Below are 23141 nucleotides of genomic sequence, written 5' to 3' on the forward strand. Positions count from 1 at the left end.
ACATTTCCAGCCGGTTTGCTGGGTCTTTCTGTAGCATAAGATTTTTTTTTTTTTTGCTATGGGCTTTACGTCGCACCGACACAGATAGGTCTTATGGCGACGATGGGATAGGAATGGCCTAGGAGTTGGAAGGAAGCTTAGGAATGGGAAGGAACTAATAATCTGGGAAAACGTAGTTTCCAGGAACAGTTAATCGAGGTTCCACTGTATTATAATGCAAACCAGCTCAGGCCTAACCCTGCAGAGACACAAGTTTGTGCCTTTCATTTGAAAAACAAACAAGCACATCGGAAGCTGGAAGTCGTGTGGTCAAGTATATATCGTAAAGACTCATCAATTAAACAGGATGAACCCAGCAAACAATGTTTATACATACATGACGTCAAAAATACACATCTTATTTTAAACTATTACAATTTTTAGATGTCATTAAGGCTAAAATATCCTACTTTTTAAGGTTTTTAAGATTTTAACATTATATACAACCATATATTTAATAAGTGTACGAAAATGTTTTTAATTATATGTTTCATCATTGTTTGTATATAATAGGATTACCGTAATACTAAGTCAATTTTTTACCATGAGTGGCTGAAGATGATCAACACCTGGTCGAAACTAGTCCCGTGCCACACTGTGATGTATAATTAATCACAGAATAAATTATGTGTTGATTATATTGTATTCAACATTTTCAATGTAAAAGGCAATGTTTCCACTCCTATGGGTCGAAAGTGAATTTCGGCATGTCAGGTGTATTACTAGCGAGCTTACTTCCGAAAAACCAAGCTAGTTGGCTGTTGAATATAGCGCCTTCAAGAACTTTTGAGAATCGATACTTACGTTCAAAATTCTTGAGTTCAGCATAACCTTAAATGCTATGTAGGCCTAATTTATGCAGTACAAGACTTCCAGGAACTTACTACAGACAGTATACCAGTGACCAGATTACAATGGAAGATTAAAAAAAGAAGAAATTTCGCCATCATGTTCAGCACTTTTGTATTGTTGATGGTTTTAATTTGTTCCCGTATTTTCAGTTTTCCTGTATTGTACATTTTTCATTACCCCCCTCCCACCCTCCCGGGTCCCTCCAAAAGGGAGAATTGAGGTTCCGCTGTAGCTGTATAGGTTTTTGATGGCAGTAGTAAGATTTATTTCCACTGTTTCAAAATTGGTGCTTTGTTTGACCAAGGCAAGATCATCAGTATACAAGAAACTTATGGTATTTGGACTTATTGGCTAGTCATTTGTATATATGTTGAAAAGTATTGGAGTATTAGAGTCTTTCTTGTAGTAGGTCATATTTCTGTATTCTGTATCGGCTACACAGTCTTTGGAAGTCGACGAAAAACTTCCGATTCGAGAGAAGAGTGGTGATGAGCCTTGTAAGCCCCACTATCCTTTGTCAAATTAAAGACAATGGCCAGAAATTGTGACGGTTGACAGTATCATACGTTGCCAATAAATCCACAAAAGGACACATCAGTGATCTTGTGGGATTCAAATCCATCTTCTATAAACTGTGTGAGATTCAGAAGTTGCCTGGTGGAACTTTTAATGGGACGGAAGTAGGCTTGCTGTTGTATAAGTAATGGATCAATATGGGTAAAATGCGATCTAGAATCATTCTTTCCAGTAATTTGTAGAGATGACACAGAAGTACTATGGCTGTGAAATCTTTTGGATGGTTTTCTTCCTTTCCAGGTGTCTGTAGGGCAATAACTCTGCTTTCTCCATACATTTGGTATCTATCTAACTTCTGCTCATACAGTTGTTGAAGAGCTGCAGAACCCATTCCTTGATTTTTGGTCCAAAATGCTCAATCTGTTCTGATCAAATGTCATCCATGCCTGCTAATTTGTCGTTTTTACATTCTTTAATAGCCTTATCTGATTCCATCATATTAAAGGGAACAGTGAGATAGTTGGATCTATTAAACTACAATGGGTGTACAGATTGTTGAAGTGCATGTGGAAACAGAAACATGCACCAGAAGATTGTAGAAAGAGAAAAAATAATACCAGTCTTACAAAAGGGGGACAAAAAAGTGTGTGATAAAAAGGTTGTATCTATGAGTGTCATGATCAGATCCTTTCCATTTTTCCAATTCGCGCTGAAGATTGAATCTACTGTAGATGTTCCACTTCTAAATCCATACTGTTTCTCTTGCAACTCTTCTTCAAACTTTCTTCTCATTCTCTTCTCTAATATCCATGCTAGTATTTTTGCCAATTGTCACTTGGACTATGTGTAAGTAGGGTAGTATCCTGCTTCATGAATTTACCGAGCTCAGAACATTTTAAGCAAGCCTCGGACCTATGGGAGTAACAGAGTCCCTCGCATTTGACAGGCAAAGGACCCCTTGGAAACAAGTTGGCGAATGAAATGGAATTTGATGGGGAGCTATCAATATTATTGGGGCTTATGGAAGAAAGAAAGTAGAACTGGCTGAGTCAGCAAAGAGGATGCATCTGGATGTGCTAGGAGTAAGTTATATTCGGGTAAGGGGAGATAACGAGGAAGAGATAGGAGATTATAAAGTGTACTTGACGGGTGTTACAAAGAGAAGGGCAGAGTATGGGGTAGGACTGTTTATCAGGAATACCATTGCACGCAACATAGTTTCTGTTAGGCACATAAATGAACGAATGATATGGGTAGATTTGGCAATTGGAGGAATTAGGACGAGAATTGTCTCAGTGTATTCACCATGTGATGGTGCAGATGAGGATGAATTTGACATGTTTTATGAGGCATTGAGTGACATCATAGTCAGGGTCAACAGCAATGATAGAATAGTGCTAATGGGCGATTTCAATGAGAGAGTTGGAAATAGAACTGAAGGATACGAGAGGGTGATTGGTTAATGTGGGGAAGATATGGAAGTTAATGGAAATGGGAAGTGTTTGCTGGACTTCTGTGCTAGTATGGGTTTAGCAGTCACGAATATATTCTTCAAGCATAAGGCTATTCACCGCTACACATGGGAGGCTAAGGGTACCAGATCCATAATACACTATATCTTAACCGACTTCGAATTCAGGAAATCTGTTAGGAATGTACGAGTTTTCCGGGGATTTTTCGATGATACAGACCACTATCTGATCTGTAGTAGAACTAAGTATCTCTAGGCCTAGGGTAGAGAAAGTGAAATCTGTCTGCAAACGAATAAGGGTAGAAAATCTCCAGAACAAGGAAATTAGACTTAAGTACGTGGATATGATTAGTGATAAGTTTCGAACAGTAGACAGTAAGCAGGTTCAGGATATAGAAAATGAATGGGTGGCATACAGGTATGCTGTAGTAGAAACAGCAAGGGAATGCCTAGGAACAACTGTTTGTAAAGATGGGAAAAGGTGAACGTCTTGGTGGAATGATGAAGTGAGAGCAGCTTGTAAACGTGAAAAGAAGGCTTATCACAAATGGCTCCAAACAAGGGCCGAGACAGACAGGGATTTGTATGTAGATGAAAGAAACAGAGCGAAACAAATAGTTGTTGAATCCAAAAAGAAGTTGTGGGAAGATTTTGGTAATAACCTGGAGAGGCTAGGTCAAGCAGCAGGGAAACCTTTCTGGACAGTAATAAAGAATCTTATGAAGGGAGTGAAAAAGGAAATGAACAGTGTTTTGAGTAATTCAGGTGAACTCATAATAGATCCCAGGGAATCACTGGAGAGGTGGAGGGAATATTTTGAACATCTTCTCAACGTAAAAGGAAATCTTCCTGGTGGTGTTGCGAACAGCCAAGCTCATGGGGAGAAGGAAAATGATGCTGAAATTATGCTTGAGGAAGTGGAAAGGATGGTAAATAAACTCCATTGTTATAAAGCAGCAGGAATAGATGCAGTTATACCTGAAATGGTGAAGTATAGTGGGAAGGCTGGGATGAAATGGCTTCATAGAGTAGAGCATGGGATATTGGTAAGGTACCTTCGGATTGGACAAAAGCAGTAATTGCACCTATCTATAAACAAGGGAACAGGAAGGATTGCAACAACTATCGAGGTATTTCATTGATTAGTATACCAGGCAAAGTATTCACTGGCATCTTGGAAGGGAGGGTGCAATCAGTAGTTGAGAGGAAGTTGGATGAAAACCAGTGTGGTTTCAGACCACAGAGGGGCTGTCAGTATCAGATTTTCAGTATGTGCCAGGTAATTGAAAAATGCTACGAGGGGAATAGGCAGTTGAGTTTATGTTTCGTAGATCTAGAGGAAGCATACGACAGGGTACCGAGGGAAGAGATGTTCACCATACTGGAGGACTACGGAATTAAAGGTAGATCATTAAAATCAGTCAAAGACATTTGTGTTGACAATTGGGCTTCAGTGAGAATTGATGGCACCGGGCGAGTTGGCCGTGCGCGTAGAGGCGCGCGGCTGTGAGCTTGCATCCGGGAGATAGTAGGTTCGAATCCCACTATCGGCAGCCCTGAAGATGGTTTTCCGTGGTTTCCCATTTTCACACCAGGCAAATGCTGGGGTTGTACCTTAATTAAGGCCACGGCCGCTTCCTTCCAACTCCTAGGCCTTTCCTATCCCATCGTCGCCATAAGACCTATCTGTGTCGGTGCGACGTAAAGCCCCTAGCAAAAAAAAAAAAAAAAAAAAGAATTGATGGTAGAATGAATTCTTAGTTCAGGGTACTTACGGGTGTTAGACAAGGCTGTAATCTTTTACCTTTGCTGTTCGTAGTTTACACGGATCATCTGCTGAAAGGTATAAAATGGCAGGGAGGGATTCAGTTAGGTGGAAACTTAGTGAGCAGTCTGGCCTATGTTGATGAGTCTTAATGGCAGATTGTGCCGAAAGCTTGCAGTCAAATATCTTTAAAATAGGTGTAATGAGTATGGTATGAAAATTAGTCTTTCGAAGACTAAATTGATATCAGTAGGTAAGAAATTCAACAGAATTGAATGTCAGATTGGTGATACAAAGCTAGAACAGGTCGATAATTTCAAGTATTTATGTTGTGTGTTCTCCCAGGATGGTAATGTAGTGAGATTGAATCAAGGTGTAGTAAAGCTAATGCAGTGAGCTCGCAGTTGCGATCAATAGTATTCTGTAAAAAGGAAGTCAGCTCCCAGACAAAAACTATCTTTACATCTGTCTGTTTTCAGACCAACTTTGCTTTACGGGAGCGAAAGCTGGGTGGACTCAGGATATCTTATTCATAAGTTAGAAGTAACAGACATGAAAGTAGCGAGAATGATTACTAGTACAAACAGGTGGGAACAAAGGCAGGAGGGTACTCGGAATGAGGAGATAAAGGCTAATTTAGGAATGAACTCGATGGATGAAGCTGTAGCGGCTTTGGTGGTGGGGTCATGTGAGGCGGATAGGTTACCTAGGAGAATAATGGTCTCTGTTATGGAGGGTAAGAGAAGTAGAGGGAGACCAAGACGATGATGGTTAGACTCAGTTTCTAACGATTTAAAGATAAGAGGTATAGAACTAAATGAGGCCACAGCACTACTGTCGGATTTTTTATTACGGACACTCGAGTTTAGGCTTTAATTACAAACGAACCAATAGGCCTATTGCAATGCGAGTTATACCAATATTTTCGTTGTTTAGTTCTACATTAGCGTATATAAGACACATTGTTTTCGACGTTCATTAAATATTTTTTATTTGTGGTTGTAATAAATATTGCCCGGGTTTTTGGCTTTTTCTCTAGGAAGCACTCACTTACGAATATATACAAGGAAAACGACTAGTCTGGTGGTAATGAAATTTTTATATGTTATAACCACATGTATTTGTAGTGTAATACTCAAGTTACAATTTTTTTCAACCACCCCGAAAAAAGTTCTTATCATTTTTCTAAAGCAACTCTTTCTCAGCCCAGGATAAACGTATAACAGCAAACATGGGCTTGTTTTGAAGCACTCAGTCATGGTTATCAGAAACTACAATAACTGTAACCGTGCAGTTTGGTGCCGAATTTATGAAGAGTAATGTTGAAAGGAGGTTTTGTGTACGCCGGACCGTGCGATTAACAGCAGGCCGGCTGGTGAAAACGGGTGCAGTGTTGCCGCGTTCAGTAGTAACCACGCGCGCAACGAACACAGTACACTCGCCCCGGGCAGTTGTGCAACGGAATGCCCATGACCTTGGTTTATCCGCAAGCTATTTTCAGTTGTCCTATGTTCTGCATGTTGGCCACGTCACTTCAAGATGCCTCCGAGACCGCCGTTATCAGAGGGTGAACTTGCAATGATTTTGAGTGCTATTTGTTTCTTTCAATGTGAGGGGGAAAAGTAGGGGACAGGAGGTTCCCTGTGTACAAGAAGGTGGCAGATTGTCTTGGATTATCTCTGTCGTCAGTGAAGAGAGTAGGAGTCGCTTCAAAGGAGAATGAATGAAATACGTCATCCAGGTCAAGAAAGAAGCAGTGTGTGAGACCGGGGCGTCCGAAAATCCATCTCGATGATTTTACTTTGGGCACAATACGAAGAAATATGCACGATTTTCATATGAAAAAGATATTTCCCACAATTAAAAGCCTCCGAATGAAACTGTTAGAAAATATGCCTGATTTTCCTGATGTGTCAATTTCTACGCTTTTGAAAGTAGTTCGAAGCTTGGGATTCGGATTATAAAAACTAAACAGGAAACCAGTGCTAATGGAATCTGTGACACACGCTGCATGCCGAAATACCTACCTTAGACGAATTAGAGACTTAAGAGCACAGGGCTTCAAGATCTTCTTTACAGACGAGACATGGTGCGGACAGAACCATACTATGAAATATGGGTGGCAAGAAAACGTGGTTGAAGCTTTAGAAAACAACTTTGACAACTATAATCTGTACAGAGGGTACATTCAGCAAATTTATAGATTACGTGGAGGGTTCAAAACACCGTCTGGAGCTGGGAAACGCATCATAATTTTACACATCGGAAGTGAAGAAGGATTTCTTGAATGTGCAGGACTTTTGCTTTATTGGCAAGAAAGGCAGTGGTGATTACCACAATGAGATGAACTCAAATCATTATGAATAATGGTTCACGAAAGTACTGGGTTTATTGCCTCAAAGGTCGGCTGTCGTTATAGATCAAGCTCCATATCATACGATGGTCGATCCCTCATCTAAAAACCCGAACATGTCATGGCTGAAACCTGAAATTATAACCTGGATAACATCAAAGAATATTTCACTACCACCTGGAGTTGACGATTATAACAAATTAACGAAATCAGAGCTGATTGTCCTTGCCAGGCCTTATTTTCAAACACCGGTAAAGAAGCTGGAACAACTGACTAAATGACTTCGACCAGATGTACAGCTTGTTTGGTTACCAGTGGCCCATTGCGAGCTTAATCCAATCGAGCTCATTAGGGCGTACGTAAAAGGATAAATAGCAAAAACAAATATGGCTAACACGTTAGAAAATGGTAGAGGTGTGGAAGCAATTAACGCTTTATGCCGAGAAGCCTTACGTACCGTCACCCCTGAACTCTGGAAACAATGCATTAAACATGCTAAGATAATTGAGGACTACTACTTGGAAAAAGATGGACTGTCTGAAAACGTCGCTTATTTCGAGCCAGTCATAATCAACATGAATGACAGCAGCACCGATTTATCGGAACACAGTGATTTTTCAGACGAAGAAAATTCATAGAATTAAATATTGTAAATATATGTAAATAACAATGCAGATAACTCTTGTAAAAATTGTACAGTGTGATATTTCCAAATTAGGAAGTCAACCATTTTTAAACTTGCCTTTGAAGGTCCAAAGCCCTTATGAGAAAAGGTGATCGGAAGTGGAATTTATAAGAGGAAATAAAATTAAAGGTTGAAAGTAAACGAAAAGCTGTGTTCGTTGCGCGCGTGATTACTACTGAACGCGGCAACACTGCGCCCGATTTCACCAGCCGGCCTGCTGTTAATTGCACGGTCCGGCGTACACAAAACCTCCTTTCAATATTACTCTTTATAAATTCGGTACCAAACTGTACGGTTACAGTTGTTGTAGTTTCTGATAACCATGACTGAGTGCTTCAAAACAAGCCCATGTTTGCTGTCGTACGTTTATCCTGGACTGAGAAAGAGTTGCTTTAGAAAAATGATAAGAACTTTTTTGGGGGTGGTTGAAAAAAATTGCAACTTGAGTATTACACTACAAATACATGTGGTTATAACATATAAAAATTTCATTACCATCAGACAAGTAGTTTTCCTTGTATATATTCCTAAGTGAGCGCTTCCTAGAGAAGTAGCCAAAAACTCGGGCAATATTTATTATAATCACAAATAAAAAATATTTAATGAACGTCGAAAACAATGTGTCTTATATACACTAATGTAGAAGTAAACAACGAAAATATTGGTATAACTCGCATTGCAATAGGCCTATTGGTTCGTTTGTAATTAAAGGCTAAACTCGAGTGTCCATAATAAAAAATCCGATAGTAGTTGCAAGTAGAGGATTGTGGCGACATTTAGTATATTCACAGAGGCTTGCAGCCTGAACGCTGAAAGGCATAATAGTCCATAATGATAATGTATGTATGTATGTATGTATGTATGTATGTATGTATGTATGTATGTATGTATGTATGTATGTATGTATGTGATGATAGTGTAATTCCTCTATAGGGCACACACACGTTTTTGTCCCCTTTCTTAAATACTGTTTATTATTCCCTTTCTTCAGTTTTCTAGTACACGTTTCTGTTTCCATATGAACTTTAACAATTTGTACACCCAATGTAGTCCAACAGATTCAGCGACCTTTATAATTTCCACACTAATTTTATCCATCCCTGCAGCCTTCCCCCTTTTCAGTTTACGGACTGCTAATTCCACCTCTATCGTTATATCATCTTCTACTGTTGAGTCATCACACCGTATTACTACTGTCTCACATTTCATTATCAAGATACTTATTCTGCTTTCTTTTTTAACCACTATTCCATTCTTGCCATGCTTTTCTTTCACTCTCATTGATGTTCTGCCACTGGCACTATCTGCCCCACTTACAAACAGTGGCGAAGCATGAACTAAGTAAGGGGGTAGACAGATAATTTTTCAAATTTAAACTGTTTTAATCATATTATATATGGAATTTTATTTTCGACGTACACAGATCTGTATTCATTATTATATTAATGAACATGAAACTAAGACAAACCCTAGTGCACTCGTTTTATTTTTAAATATAGACTAAATAGGCAGCGGGATTTGTCAAATAACAACATACTTTCAGAATAAAAATTTTTTTTTTTTTTTTTTTTTTTTTTTTTGCTAGGGGCTTTACGTCGCACCGACACAGATAGGTCTTATGGCGACGATTGGATAGGAAAGGCCTAGGAGTTGGAAGGAAGCGGCCGTGGCCTTAATTAAGGTACAGCCCCAGCATTTGCCTGGTGTGAAAATGGGAAACCACGGAAAACCATCTTCAGGGCTGCCGATAGTGGGATTCGAACCTACTATCTCCCGGATGCAAGCTAACAGCCGCGCGCCTCTACGCGCACGGCCAACTCGCCCGGTAGAATAAAAAATAGTAATATATTTCATTGTTATATAGATTTAATAAGAGAAATAAGAAACAAATAGATTTTCGTACAAGTCACCTTAAACAATATGCTTGTAAATGAGTTAAATCCGCCTGTCCTTCATTTCAGCATTTCAGTCAGGCGTCTCCCTAAGATGCCACAGCACTTCCTTCTCTATAGCTAGAGTTCCCAAGTTAGTCTCTGGTTGGTCATCGAATTCCTTAAATAGGTTTTAATTCGTTTGAAGGCACGCATAGCGCGTTCACTAGCAAATGACGTTAAAAGAATATACACCACCAAATTAAGCAATTGTGTTGTTGCCGTATGTACATTCTGAAGTTCATTATTAAGAATGTAAGCTAATAGTTGTTGGGGTTATAATACCGTAATTAATATTGGCGCGCAAGAAAATGCATGTATTTGAAATATTTTGATGCTCTCATTCATTCATTAGGTGTAAGTTTGCTATACTTCGTATTTGAATATTATTATTTTATTTTTTGACGTGTCTTATAATAAAGTAAATTCAAATTAATTACATTAAAAGCATGTTTGAGATGGTAGCCAATAAGAACACCTTTATAACCGACATCCAAATGCTAGCCAATGAGAGTAAGAAGAGACACTGGTAAGTCTGTCTACCGGGCGGAGATATCTCGCTGTAGAAAAGTCATAGTTCCACAGTCAGCACCTACAGATAGCGTTAGTGTTGCTCTATCTGAAAGCTTTGAAGATCAAAGGGGACATACACAGAATGGACAGCGTCTACTTTCGTCTTCGTGCTTCGTGTAACTGACGCGAGCCCAAGCATTGCCAAAGCGAGACGAAAATAAGTAAATCTGGGAATACAATTATGTCATGAATGTAGAAATAATTAATGTTCTAAAAAATAATTGAAATAGCTAGACAATATTTTGTTCACAAAATGACACGGGTACACGCTGTCTACCCTGTCTCCCCTGACGCTTCGCCCCTGCTTACAAATGTCCTTTTGAAGTTGGGCTATTCATCCACATTTCCTACTTCTGTAACTGGAATGGAATTTGTTGTTTCAGTCTCTCGAGAAATTCTTCCTGTACATTCTTTTAATTTCCACACTTGTATTTGACTATCTCTTATCTCCTTTAATTTTTCAGTTTTCTCCACTCTCATTTTTGCTATTACAAATCTGTGATCTCCATTGAATACTTCTTGTGGTAAAGTTGTTACATAAAATAAATTTCATTGCAAAGCCTGTATTGTTGTTAGTATACATGCAGACAAATGCACATTAAAATATGATTTGGATTACCGAATACGTCAATTAAAATGTATGATAAAATTTAGTGAATGTTTTTAAAATGCTGTAGCACAAATGTTTGGTTCTGTTAGAATTAAGATATAGATGTTAAACACACATGATAGTTCCAAAATTGTATCATGCATTTTAACTGACGAATTTGGTAATCTGAATCATATTTTATTATTTATTGTACTTATTCTTACAATTATTTCAGCTGATGATGTCCACTAAGAAGGACGAAACACGTACCGACATTTGTTAATTTGCTAATAAAACAACAACAAAAAAAAGAAATGTATTGTAAATGTGGAAGTTTTGACTATACCTTTTGAAAAAGTTGTTACATCCATCAACTGTCTGTAATTTGTCTTTTCCACCAGAAAGTAATCAATTAATGATTTTATTCTTCTGTCACCCCAGCCATATCTTGTTATTTTCCTGCTATTTTTCTTCCGAAACTGTGTATTGCCCACATTCATTCCATTCCTCTCACAAAACTAAACTAGTTTCTCTCCGTCATTCTGTTTCCCATGTCAATATGGTCCGATTACTTCTTCCTTTCATTGTTCTTTGTTTCTCACCTGTGTATTTCTCCAATTATAGTCACTTTCACATCAGTTATCTCCTTTTCTAGTTTCTCCACGAATTTCTCAATATCATCTTCTTTGTCTGTGATGCTTACACTTGTATGAAGTTCTTTACTTCGTTCCTCATTCTCAGTCTAATTTTTATTATCCTGCCACTAATGTACTTTACCATATACACATAGTCCTCCAGCTGTTTTAAAATGATCAGGACTGGGCGGTTAGGGTCGCGCAGCTGTGAGCTTGCGTCCGGGAGACCGTGGGTTCGAACTCCACTGTCGGCAGCCCTGAAGATGGTTTTCCGTGCTTTCCCATTTTCACACGAGGCAAATGCTGGGGTTGTACCTTAATTAAGGCCACGGCCACTTCCCATTCCTAGGCCTTTCCTATCCCATCGTCGCCATAAGACCTATCTGTGTCGGTGCGACGTTAAACAAATAGCAAAAAAAATCAGGCCCACTCCATTTATTGCCTGTTAGCCACCACTTCAGTATTCTTTTCTTTTCCTTTCCCCTTCCATTTAGCTTTGCCCAACCCCATCATTTCTGTACCTTCTTTCTCCATGAAATTCACCACTTCTGCCTTACCACCGAGCGAGTTGGCTGTGCGGTTAGGGGTGCGCATCTGTGAGCTTGCATTCAGGAGATAGTGGGTTCGAACACCACTTTTGGCAACCCAAAGATGTTTTTCCGTGTTATTTTCATCCAGGCAAATGCTGGGACTGTACCTTAATTAAGGCCATGGCCGTTTCCTTCCCACTCCTAGCCCTTTCCTATCCCATCTTCGCCAAAAGTCCTACCTGAGTCTGTGTGACATAAAGCAAATTGTAAAAATCTTCTGTCTTTTCTGTCAGGGTCATAAGGTTGATTATGCCCCCATTCATGATGTTGGCTACTGATCGCCAATTTTTCACAGTTCCCCAGCACCCAAGGAACTACATGTAGCTTGCGGGTACATCCTAACCTTTTCCAAGATAAGTTTGAAATTACCATATTCATATTTAGACTATTATTAGGATGGGGTCGCCACTCTGAGGCATTTTATACCTACTGTCAGGTGTAACTTTCAGCCACTCTTTAGGAGTACAGATGCCTTTTGCAAGTGCTCCACTGAAGTACAGATGTTGCTGACAGGGAGAAGTTCTTCCATTTGATCTGCCGTGATTTTATTTTAAATACTTCAGCATGATCAGAACTGTCTGGCCCCGCAGTATAGGGGGCAACGCATCCGCCTGTCACCTGGCGGTCCTGGGTTTGATTCCTGGCTGGGTCAGTTGTTTTTAATTGTAAATTATTAATATCCCTGGCCTGGGGACTGGGTGTTTGTGTCATCCTTAACGTTCCTTTCCTCACATTCAACACTACACTTCTGCAATTACAATTACATGCAGGTTCATATCATATGGTGCAAGTAGTGGCAAAAGATCTATAGAGGTTGACGCCATGAACAAATATAATATTTTTTTTAGATGAGCAGAGCTAGTTTAGGACAACAAAATTGAAGCACCTATATGCTGTAAAATCTAAATATGCAAGTAGTACATATTGTGTTAAAAGGTTTCAGTTGGTATGGTGAAACAACCAGCTGTAAAGTCTGGCGAGTTCACCATGACCTCAGAAGACTCAAGAAGTTGTCCAAGGTAACCTGTAATTTAAAAAAAAAAAATTCTTCCAGGAATATTTCAGGTTCAGATATCATTAAACCTTCAGAGAGTTGGCATTTTCAGTTTTCAGATTTTGTTGCCATGTAGGAGTTTTGTCGTGTTTCAAGATGAACTTCCACTTTCATATTGAATATACTTCAAATTTCTTCTGATAATCTATCACTTGAAATAAAACATGCCATGCATTTTATCATAAATTTGCCTATTGCTGTGTTTCTTAAAAGTATTACTTTGTATACGAGTTCTTTTAGATATTGTCTGGATTTGTACATCCAGGAACACATTGATACGAAGAAGCAAAATAGTTCTGGTATGAAAAGAAAGGTATAGAAGCCTGGTGTTGTACTGGTGCTACTTATTGAATATGAACTTCAAACTTGAATTTTGTTTCCTTTATTATTTCCTATACTAATAGTATTGTTTTACTTACGTCCTCTTTTTTGAGCATGTAACAATTTTATTAGACAGGTCAGGTCAGGAGTGATCCTGATACCGTATCCGACAGTAGACGGTACTACCTGCGACTGTCTGGCCGAGGGTTGGGCGGCCGACACCAAACCCGACAAACTAGGGGAAGACCAACAGCTACGGGTGGAGGAGTTTTCCCCTAGAAGGTTTGATGAGACCCTTGTGTAGGAAATGACACATAAATTCATCAGCTGCTGCCTTGCAGTGAGGTAGGGGACTGCCAAAGGCTAAGGGAGAATACCCCTGACAGAAAATCCCCAGCAGTGTTAGGCTTAGCAAGTCAACTGAAGGGTTATATCGATTGCTTTCAACTACAAAACGAGCCTCGGAACGCAAAGAAAATACCGCATAGACACGTCTTCTCAAACATCTGCAACGTATGATGACCGTAAGGCTGATGTTCAAGTACGATGTTCTGCGAAGAAGCCCAAAAGAAAGAGTCCTAAACACAGAATTGGAACATTAAATATCCTGACCCTGACTGGCAGAAGCGAGGAGCTGATAGATATGATGGAAAGGAGGAACCTCTGTATTCTTGGCCTGAGTGAGGCAAAGTTGAAGGGAAGAGGAACAAAAAAGCTAAGAAAAGGATACAAACTACATTGGAATGGAAATAAAACAGAAGCCAAAAATGGTGTAGGTTTTATATTAAGAGAGGACATTGATGTCATCAGTGAGGTAATGTATGTTAATGAAAGAATTATTAAGTTGAACATCTCTCTTAACAAGAGTGTGCTGACAGTAGTCCAGGTGTATGCCCCACAGACTGGCTGTAATGAAGAGGAAAAAGAACAATTCTGAACTGATTTAGAAGAAGCTATAGAAAGAGAGGAAAATATCATAATAATGGGAGATCTAAATGCTCAAGTTGGATCAGACAGGCGTGGATATGAAAATGTACTAGGTCCACATGGTTATGGAGACAGGAACCCAGAAGGAGAAAGTCTTCTAGATCTATGTGTAAGGAATGGCTTGAGAATAAACAACAGTTGGTTTCAGAAGCAGCTAAGTCATAAACTAACAAGATACAGTTGGAATGGAGATACTAAAACTCTGATAGATTATTTTATATCTGATATTGAAGCAGGAAAGACCATATGTGATGTCAGAGTTATACCAAGTGAAAGCCTGGACAGTGACCACAGACTTCTCCTCGCAACAATAAAGCACATTGAAATTTATAGGCCTCAGAAATACAGGAAACCAAAAATTAAGACATGGGAGCTAAAGAAGACAGAAAAACAAGTTGAATACACAAAAAAAGTGACCAATAAATTACCATCAGATGCATTACAAGAAGGCAACATCGAGTGGACTAGATTCAAAGAAAGCATTGTCGGAGCTGCATTAGAAGTTTGTGGTAAAACTAATAGCAAAATGAAGGGAAAAGAAACTCCTTGGTGGAACGATCGGGTGAAGATTGCTGTGAAAGTAAAAAATGAAACCAGGAAAGCCAGAGACAAAGAAATGCAAAAAGGAAGTCAAAGGAACGAATCTAGAGTAAACGAACTGCAGCAGAAATACAGAGATCAGAAGTTACAAGTAAAGAAAATTGTGGCCGAAGAAAAACAGAAAGCTTGGACTGATTTCACAGATAAACTAGAGCAAGACAGCAAAGCTAATTCTAAACTACTTTACCGAACAATACGAAATATAAGAAGAGACAATGAATACATAACAGCAATAGAGGAACCAGATGGTAACATAGTTAGGGAGGAGACAGAAATAAGGAAGATCATGAAATCCTATTTTGATAATTTATACAACAGTACTGGGAAAGACTCCAATGATGTAACCACGCAGGTCAGTTTAAGCTGCAATGATGAGCCTGACCAAGAGAGTCCGCCAACATGGAAGGAAGTAGAGATGGCCCTTAATAGTATGCCCAAAGAAAGATCTACAGGATTTGATGAAGTCAGTGCAGATATGATCAAAGCAACTGGTGCAATAGGAATACAGTGGCTTCATAGAGTAATTAATGCAATATGGAAGGATAGGAAAGTCCCAGATGATTGGAAAAAGGGAATAATAATACCTCTCTTCAAAAAAGGAAGCCGTAAGAAATGTAGCAATTATAGAGGGATCACTTTATTGTCTCATGGTTTGAAAATATTTGAGAAAATACTTGAAAAAAGGCTAAGGAAAATAATAGAACCACAACTACAGGAAGAACAATATGGATTCAGAGAACACCGATCAACTACCGATCTCATATTTGCCCTTAGAATACTGTTAGAAAAGCATTGGGAGAAGGGCAAAGACGTAACACTAGTGTTTTTGGATCTCGAAAAAGCATTTGATAGTGTTCCAAGGACGACTATATGGGAATGTTTAAGAAAGAAGAATGTACCCAAAGGGCTTATCCAGAAAGTTAAAATGCTTTACGAAGACTGCTGCAGTTGCGTACAGATAGGAAACGGTAATTCTGATTGGTTCCAAACCACTAAAGGAGTGCAACAAGGCAGTACCCTTTCACCATTACTTTTTATCACTGTCATGGATGAAGTCATGAAAGAAATTAAGCAGAAGAACAATATGGACATCAATGCATTTGCATTTGCAGATGATGTAGTAATTTGGGGAAATACAGAGAAGGAAGTCCAAGAGAGGCTGAATACCTGGAATGAACATTTGAAAGCACACGGATTAACAATAAATAAATTGAAAACTGTTACTATGTCTGTCAACAGGCAGAAGAAGAAAGGAAAAATAATGCTGGAAGGTACACAACTGGAAACAGTAGACCAATATAAATATCTTGGGTGCATCATTTCAAGTGATAACAGAATACAGCATGAAATTAACAACCGCATTCAAAAATCAGCTCAGTTTTACCATCAAGTTCGGAACCTTCTCTGGAACGAACAAGTTCCCTTAAGATCAAAGCAGATTCTATTCCAATCATACTTCACCCCCATAATAACATATAGCCTAGAAACCTGCACAACAACCCAACAAGTGGACAGCAAACTACAAGCCGCAGAAATGAAGTTCCTACGAACTATGGTACAGAAGACAAAAAGGGACAGGGTAAGGAATGAAAGAATAAGGGAGCAAGCTGGTGTGTACCCATCCCTGAACGAAAAAGTGACAAGGGCCCGTTTGAAATGGTTTGGCCATGTCAAACGAATGGACGATGGAAGGACAGCAAAACAATGGCTACACACAGTCGTGGCCGGAAAACGACCGGTAGGAAGACCTAGGAAGAGGTGGCTGGACCAAGTGAAAGAGGACATAGGAACAAGAGGAATCAGCTGGGATGTCGTCTTGAGAGAAGAGTGGTACATGGACAGACAGAAGTGGAGAGTGCTCGTAAACCACACCCGGGCAACTGGAGTGGAAAACTGATGATGATGATGATGAAGAACTTCAATGGTGTTGGTCTGTCTGCATCATAAATAATTTTTTTAAGTCAGCACTGAAGAAATTTGTTGATATTCATTATTGAGGAAATTGTACAGTGTTTACTAAAGCCTGAATACATGGCAATGAGTCATTGTATAAATGTTGTATAGTTGTATAAATGGCATGCCCACTGTTCGTACAAAACATCTGAATATGACAGAACGGCATGGTTATTTATTTTTAACCACAAAACATGTGTTTATCATCATCACAATGATGTGTTCAAAATATCCAAAATAACAATTCCCTATTTATTTAAGTTCAAATAATAATGATCTTAGTAACATTACTATTGATGCTTTCATAGCCCATAATTGTAGACATGATAAAAACTTTTTGGGCTTATGCCGTGTCAGAAAATAAGGTGAATTTATTTATGTTTCTCAGAGGACTTTGCTCCGCATCTTCAGAAGAAAATTTCCACTGTTCACGAGGAAGACTTCTTCAGTAACGAAGGTTTGAATTTAGCCATAAGTAATAGGAAGTGATATGTTTACTTGTCACCAGATAGCTCGCCATATGCTGGTGCAGTGCTAGCATTTCAAGTGGCAGCTGATTGTACCATCAGAGTCGGTCGGGGGAGGGCATAACCAAGGCCCCACGCCACCGGCTGCGCAGTGGCGTGTGACTAGGAGAGAGATGACTATGCGCGTACCGCCATGTTGAAGGCACTCCTGAGCTCGCCGAGGAGATCGCAGTATGGAATACATGCATTAACTTACATTAACAGACGCATAAAAACACCTGTCAATGTTGTTATTATTTCTATGACATGAGATAGCACGGTAAGAATGAATGTTAATTGGGTTCATCAAAAATATTTTAAAAAGGGACCACAGTAGGAAACAGAAGATCCGTACGGATATTCTCGTCAGTTCGCAAACCTAAAACACTGCATTGCTACATTTAAATCAAATGCTAGGCAGAAGTTGTGTACAGGGATGTAATCTAAGGTCTGAAGTGGTAAAAGTGGACCGCGAAGAGTGAAAGTCTGTGTGTGTTCCTTCACATTAATTCTTGGGGCCTAGTAAAAAAAAATTCTGGAGTAGCATATTTAATCATTCTTTTACTACAAAACAGCTGTGAAAAAGGAGAAATTAAGACTTACAGTACTTACAAAGCATTGCTCAGATAATGCTTAATCATTTGAAGCAATACATTGCCCTGAAACTAGACAGGTTTTATCAAGCTTTATCAATATTTTCCAGATTCTAGGTTCATGTTTTGTTTTTTGTTTTTTTTCAATTATTGGTACTGGTACACAGTCTGTAAGAAAAATATGCATTTTTTTCTTCAGAATAGCTGTTTATTAAAAATTATCCCTCAATAAATTGGAAAAAGGCCAAGAATAAGAAGCCTACGGATTCAAAATTCCATGTCCATACGCTCTCTGAATCTAGTGTCCTATAGCCTGCATAATTCATGATTATGGTAATTGAAAATAATTTCATAACAGTTCAATTTCCACTCATCAGAAGACATACCAATCCCATCTGATAGTGATCTGTACAATTAAAAGCTGCACAAGTGTTCACCATCCTTGAATAATTTTCCATTCCACACTTAAGGCCTAACTTAACTCTCCTTTAATATTGCCCATCAATTTTACTACTGCAAAAGCTCCCACTTAATTCACTGAAAACATTTGGCAATATATTATCACTCTCTCACATTGTAACAACAGATTCACTAACCGATATGATTCAATATGAAAGTATGCAAGGAACTGTAAACATTATCACGTGCTAACCATGCATTCAAAGCTGAAGTTCCTACGACTTGGTGATGCATGAATGTGTTCAATATTCCTCATAGCATCAGCATGCTCTGTGGGTCTAGATAAGTAACATTTAAATCTGGGCATAACAGGTGTACATACATATGAAAGTATGACACTAAAACAAGCCTGGAATGAAACATCTGGTGATGAAGAACGTAGTAATTTGGAAAACACCAAAATGAAAGGACAGGGAAGAGACCTACTGTACCTACGTAAATCCTTAGTGGCTGGCTTTCACTATTGTTATTTCGTTTCAATGTTTTCAAAATTTGTTCGTTCCTCATCACCAGATGTTTCATTCCAGGCTTGTGTTAGTGTCATGCTTTCATACGTATGTACACCTGTTAATGCTCCCCCTCCCAGACCGACTTTGATGGTACCATTACTTTGAATGCTAGTGCTGTGCCAGTGTACGGCAGGCAATCTGGTGACGAATAAATGTATTGCTTCCTATTACTAACGGCTAAATTCAAACCTTCATTATTGGAGAAATCTTCCTCGTGAACAGCGGAGATTTTCTTCTGAAGACACGAAGCAACGTTCTCTGTGAAAACATAAAGAATTTCACCTTAATTTCTTGACACAGCATTAATACTGTACTTTTTCAATCATACACATATCTTTTTGCTACATTGCCCTATCTTAAGGAAGTTTTTTTGGAAAAAATTTCACATACACCCAAAGTAGTTTTACAAATTGAAATTTAATGATGACCATCTTCTTGCTATAAGATCAAAATCTTCTGATGTGAATGTGTGTGTTGTTAAAAGGAATAAAGAATTTGCACGTTAATCACATTTTGAGATGATATTGTGTAATGGAAACAAGGTTTGAGATTTTTTAAAATAATAATGTGAGGATTTTCTTAAATAAAAAGAGAACTGAATGCCTAAGCTGAAAATTTCGCTTGTCCAGGGTTTCGCCTTGTTAGAACTGGAAACATACATGTGTGATGTACAAGATGTTATGGGTGTTAGTCCTGGACGGTTGAGCATTTTCAGCTCTTTTGTATTGAATAAAGCATATTCTTTCCAGATAGGGTTACAGTTTTTGAGATTTGTGCTGCTTCCTTCCAGGCAAGGTGACGCACATCCCTAGCAGCATGGTGAAAGATCAATTTGGAATGGTAGGGCTCCTTACGTTTATTAGAGCAGCTGAAACCGATCCAAATTTGGTATCACTTGCCCTGGGTCAAGATTTGACGGCATTAGGACTTAACCTCAACTCTCCAGAGAATTTGTATCCTAATTTCGGAGGTCCTTGGGCGGAAACACCATGCAGACCGCAGGATATTGACTTCCATGTTCCACCCGAGTACCTCATCAATTCTGCCATAAGGTATCATTGAATTTATCATCACTTTTGTCTTCTTCCTTATTGAAACCTGCTGTACACTTGCCGATACAGAAAATCAGCGTCTCGCAGAGGGTGTGGTTGCCTGCAACACGTGCAGGTAGGAGGATAGGACTTACAACATGGTCTTGCCAAGTTACATTCTATTTTCTTGCCCTCATATGGCCTCAGGGCATGACTTGTTACGTCTCTTGGGCTAGGAGATAATGTATCCGTCCATTAGCTGCATAAGTCATAATGTATGCACTATATTTTTTTCCAGCAGTCGTGTGTGAAGTGCCTCTGAACATGTTGGCTCTGATAGCCACATGTGCTCAATTGTGAGTTCTGCCGCTCTCCTCTAGTGTCAAGAGTTCGAGTCTCGGTTGGGTAAAATATTTTTATGCTTATTTTTCTTCCTACTCTGACTTACATAACAAGTCGTAACTTCTTCTGTTTTATCATGCCATTATTGTCAGTGAGCAGGCTTATTTGTTGCCCTGATAAAGGCCATTGTGTGGTCCTCTCAGTAATTCTCGTAAGTCCCAGGCATCGTTCATATTTGACACCGGATCGGGCCAGGTCTCCACCATTTCTCTCTTTGTCTTGGCCTACACGTTCTAGATAAGATTCATGTCTGTCCCACAAGAAGGCCAGTCAGTAAGCTCTACCTGACCTTGCCTTGCGAACCATACCTGAACTAATCAGGACGTGTGGATTCTATTGAATTGTGTAACACTGGCAGGATGAAGCACCAGCATGGAAGGGACCGTAATATTCTCTAAAATGTGTTCATATTGCCTGGTGGTGAAATGTTGCTCTATTCTATGCTATATTCCTATCCTGCAAGAGCTTATCCAACCCCAACATGTAACAGATACAAGGCCACAGTGGCGATGCTCGGCCACATATGCTGGATTGTGTCAGGTGCTTAAGGACAAAACATGCTTAGCGGCCCATCGTTCAGCAAAGAAAACATGCCCACGTAGCACATTGTCCTCGGTAGACGTAAGGCGGTACACCCTCTACTCATCAGTAAACTGTTGTTTCTTAGTCTCTTACCCGGATTGTAACCCTGCCTCATTCAGGTGTCCTTAGGCCATCCTCGAGCTACCGGGAAAAAGCTTGGCCTGGCATAGCTGGACAGCATTCATGAACAGGGTTGAATGATTCTCAGTGATCAAGCGATCGTCCTATTCCCAGTTTGAGACCTGCTATGAACCTGAGCCAGCATGTTGGTTTAGCCTCCTGATTCTTGAAAATGCCTTATACATCACCATCCTCTGTGGGATGCTGTTGCATTTTCCAGCCTCTGCTGCAGTTGAATGACCTGCCTACATGTAATAAGTTTGGCGGGGGCATCCTACAATCTGATTGGTTTGCCTCCTGTTGCTGCTGGTGGAGTGAAAAAAATCCCTAGCAGATTCGAACCAGTGTGAACCTAAGTTCGTTCTCACTGGGGTGTGATATTTAACAAACAGGCACGCATAACACACCTATTCGTTTGCCTGCCACCTTCCGTGATGCTTGTTGTTTAAAGGGGCCTAACATCTAAGGTCATCGGCCCTCCTTCCATCTTGCTCATATTAAAGGCCTCTTACAGGAAACAGTGCTATTTAATTGCTTACCACACTCGTAGATACTTCATTTCTGATAGCAGCTTCTCTACGAATAATATTTTATTGCCTTCGAGTATCGAACTAGGAACCACAACATCATGTTTGCATGTGACAATGCTCGACACTGTACGGTTGGACTTAGGATATTTCAGCACGCTCACTTTCTGTGTCGGCAAGTGTACATATAATTGTCTGTATTATGGAATTTAGTTTCAAGAATTATATCATTGTTTTCAAATTTCGTGGTTAAACCATTCAAACCTTTTAAGAAATTACATTGTACATTAATAACGTTCATGTAAACTTTCACCTTACAACCATACCTTCATGCGGGAACTAGCTGAGTGTGGTTTACTTCAGTAGGTTTTTAAAATGTCAGACATTCAAAACTATGTAGTCCCAATGTTATTTATTAGTTGGATTTTGTAATCAGAATCTGATTATTACTGGTGTTCTATAACACCAGATACCGTATTTTTTTGCATAATTAATGTCCTTGCATAATTTACACACCCAAATTATTATTTTTTTATTCAAAGTGGGGAGAAAGAAATATTTGTCGATGATTCATCGTGCAGTTCTGGATGCGTTTCGAAATAAAGATGTCAAGTAGCAGTCTTCCTATTGTAAAACAGGGCATTTCAAATACTGTGTAACTTTCTGTTATCCCCCATTAGTAAGTACCACTGCTCTAGTTCATTGAGCGCATCAGCGCAGACCTGACCAGTAACACACATATTTTATAAGTGTTATGGGTACACGCACGGTTTATGTTTTCATAATTGATTTTTAATTCACATTGAGCAAGTATTCAAGAAATACTGCACCATATAAACATAGTGATCAGTTATGCCAAAACATATGGGAATGTGGCAGCGGGCTGCAAGTATTCCGTTCCCGAGTGCAACATGCACTACTGGGGGAAACAGAAAATTGCACTTGAAGTGACCAACAAGTCCTGCAAAGCATTTTGCGGCCAAAAATGTGGAAAGTTTCTGCAAGTAGAGGAGGATCTGCAGAAATGTGTGATTTCGTTACACAACAAAGGGGTTATCCTGTTTCTCACGAAATGCTCTCGTTTATTGGATGAGAAGTAGCTGCAGCACATGAGATCAGTGTTTCAGATTTTAAGGTTAGCCGAGGCTAGATGATTAATTTCATGAAAAGAAATGGACTTTCTCTTCAATGAAGAGGTTCATTATCTCAAAGAATGAGGAATGATTTCGTTAAAAAGTTAATTGGATTCCATGGCTTCATGATTGGGAAGCGGAAAGCAAGGAAATATTTCCTTACCCAAATACGAAACTCAGATCAGACGCCAATGAGTTTTGATATGCCACGAAGTCACGATAAGAAAGGGAAATCAAATGTTATCATATGCAGTACTAGAAGCGAAAAACAGTGATGTACTACAATGTTTGCTGTAACAGCTGATGGCAGAAAGCTTGCACTGTATGTAGTTCTGAAAAGAAAAACAATATCGAAAGTAAAATTT

The 23141-nt window shown here is 39.2% G+C and overlaps 1 protein-coding gene across 1 annotated transcript in view; it reads left to right on the top strand.

Moving 5' to 3' along the window:
• The window catches only part of Rga (Regena), a 167075-nt gene that overhangs the window by 54455 nt on the left and 89479 nt on the right, over window positions 1-23141 (top strand). The window contains exon 5 of the mRNA XM_067142935.1: window positions 19772-20033. Coding sequence (XP_066999036.1) covers window positions 19772-20033 — 262 coding nt within the window. The remainder of the gene's footprint in view (window positions 1-19771; window positions 20034-23141) is intronic.

Source organism: Anabrus simplex, chromosome 3 (assembly GCF_040414725.1).
Source record: "Anabrus simplex isolate iqAnaSimp1 chromosome 3, ASM4041472v1, whole genome shotgun sequence".
Taxonomy (NCBI): domain Eukaryota; kingdom Metazoa; phylum Arthropoda; class Insecta; order Orthoptera; family Tettigoniidae; genus Anabrus; species Anabrus simplex.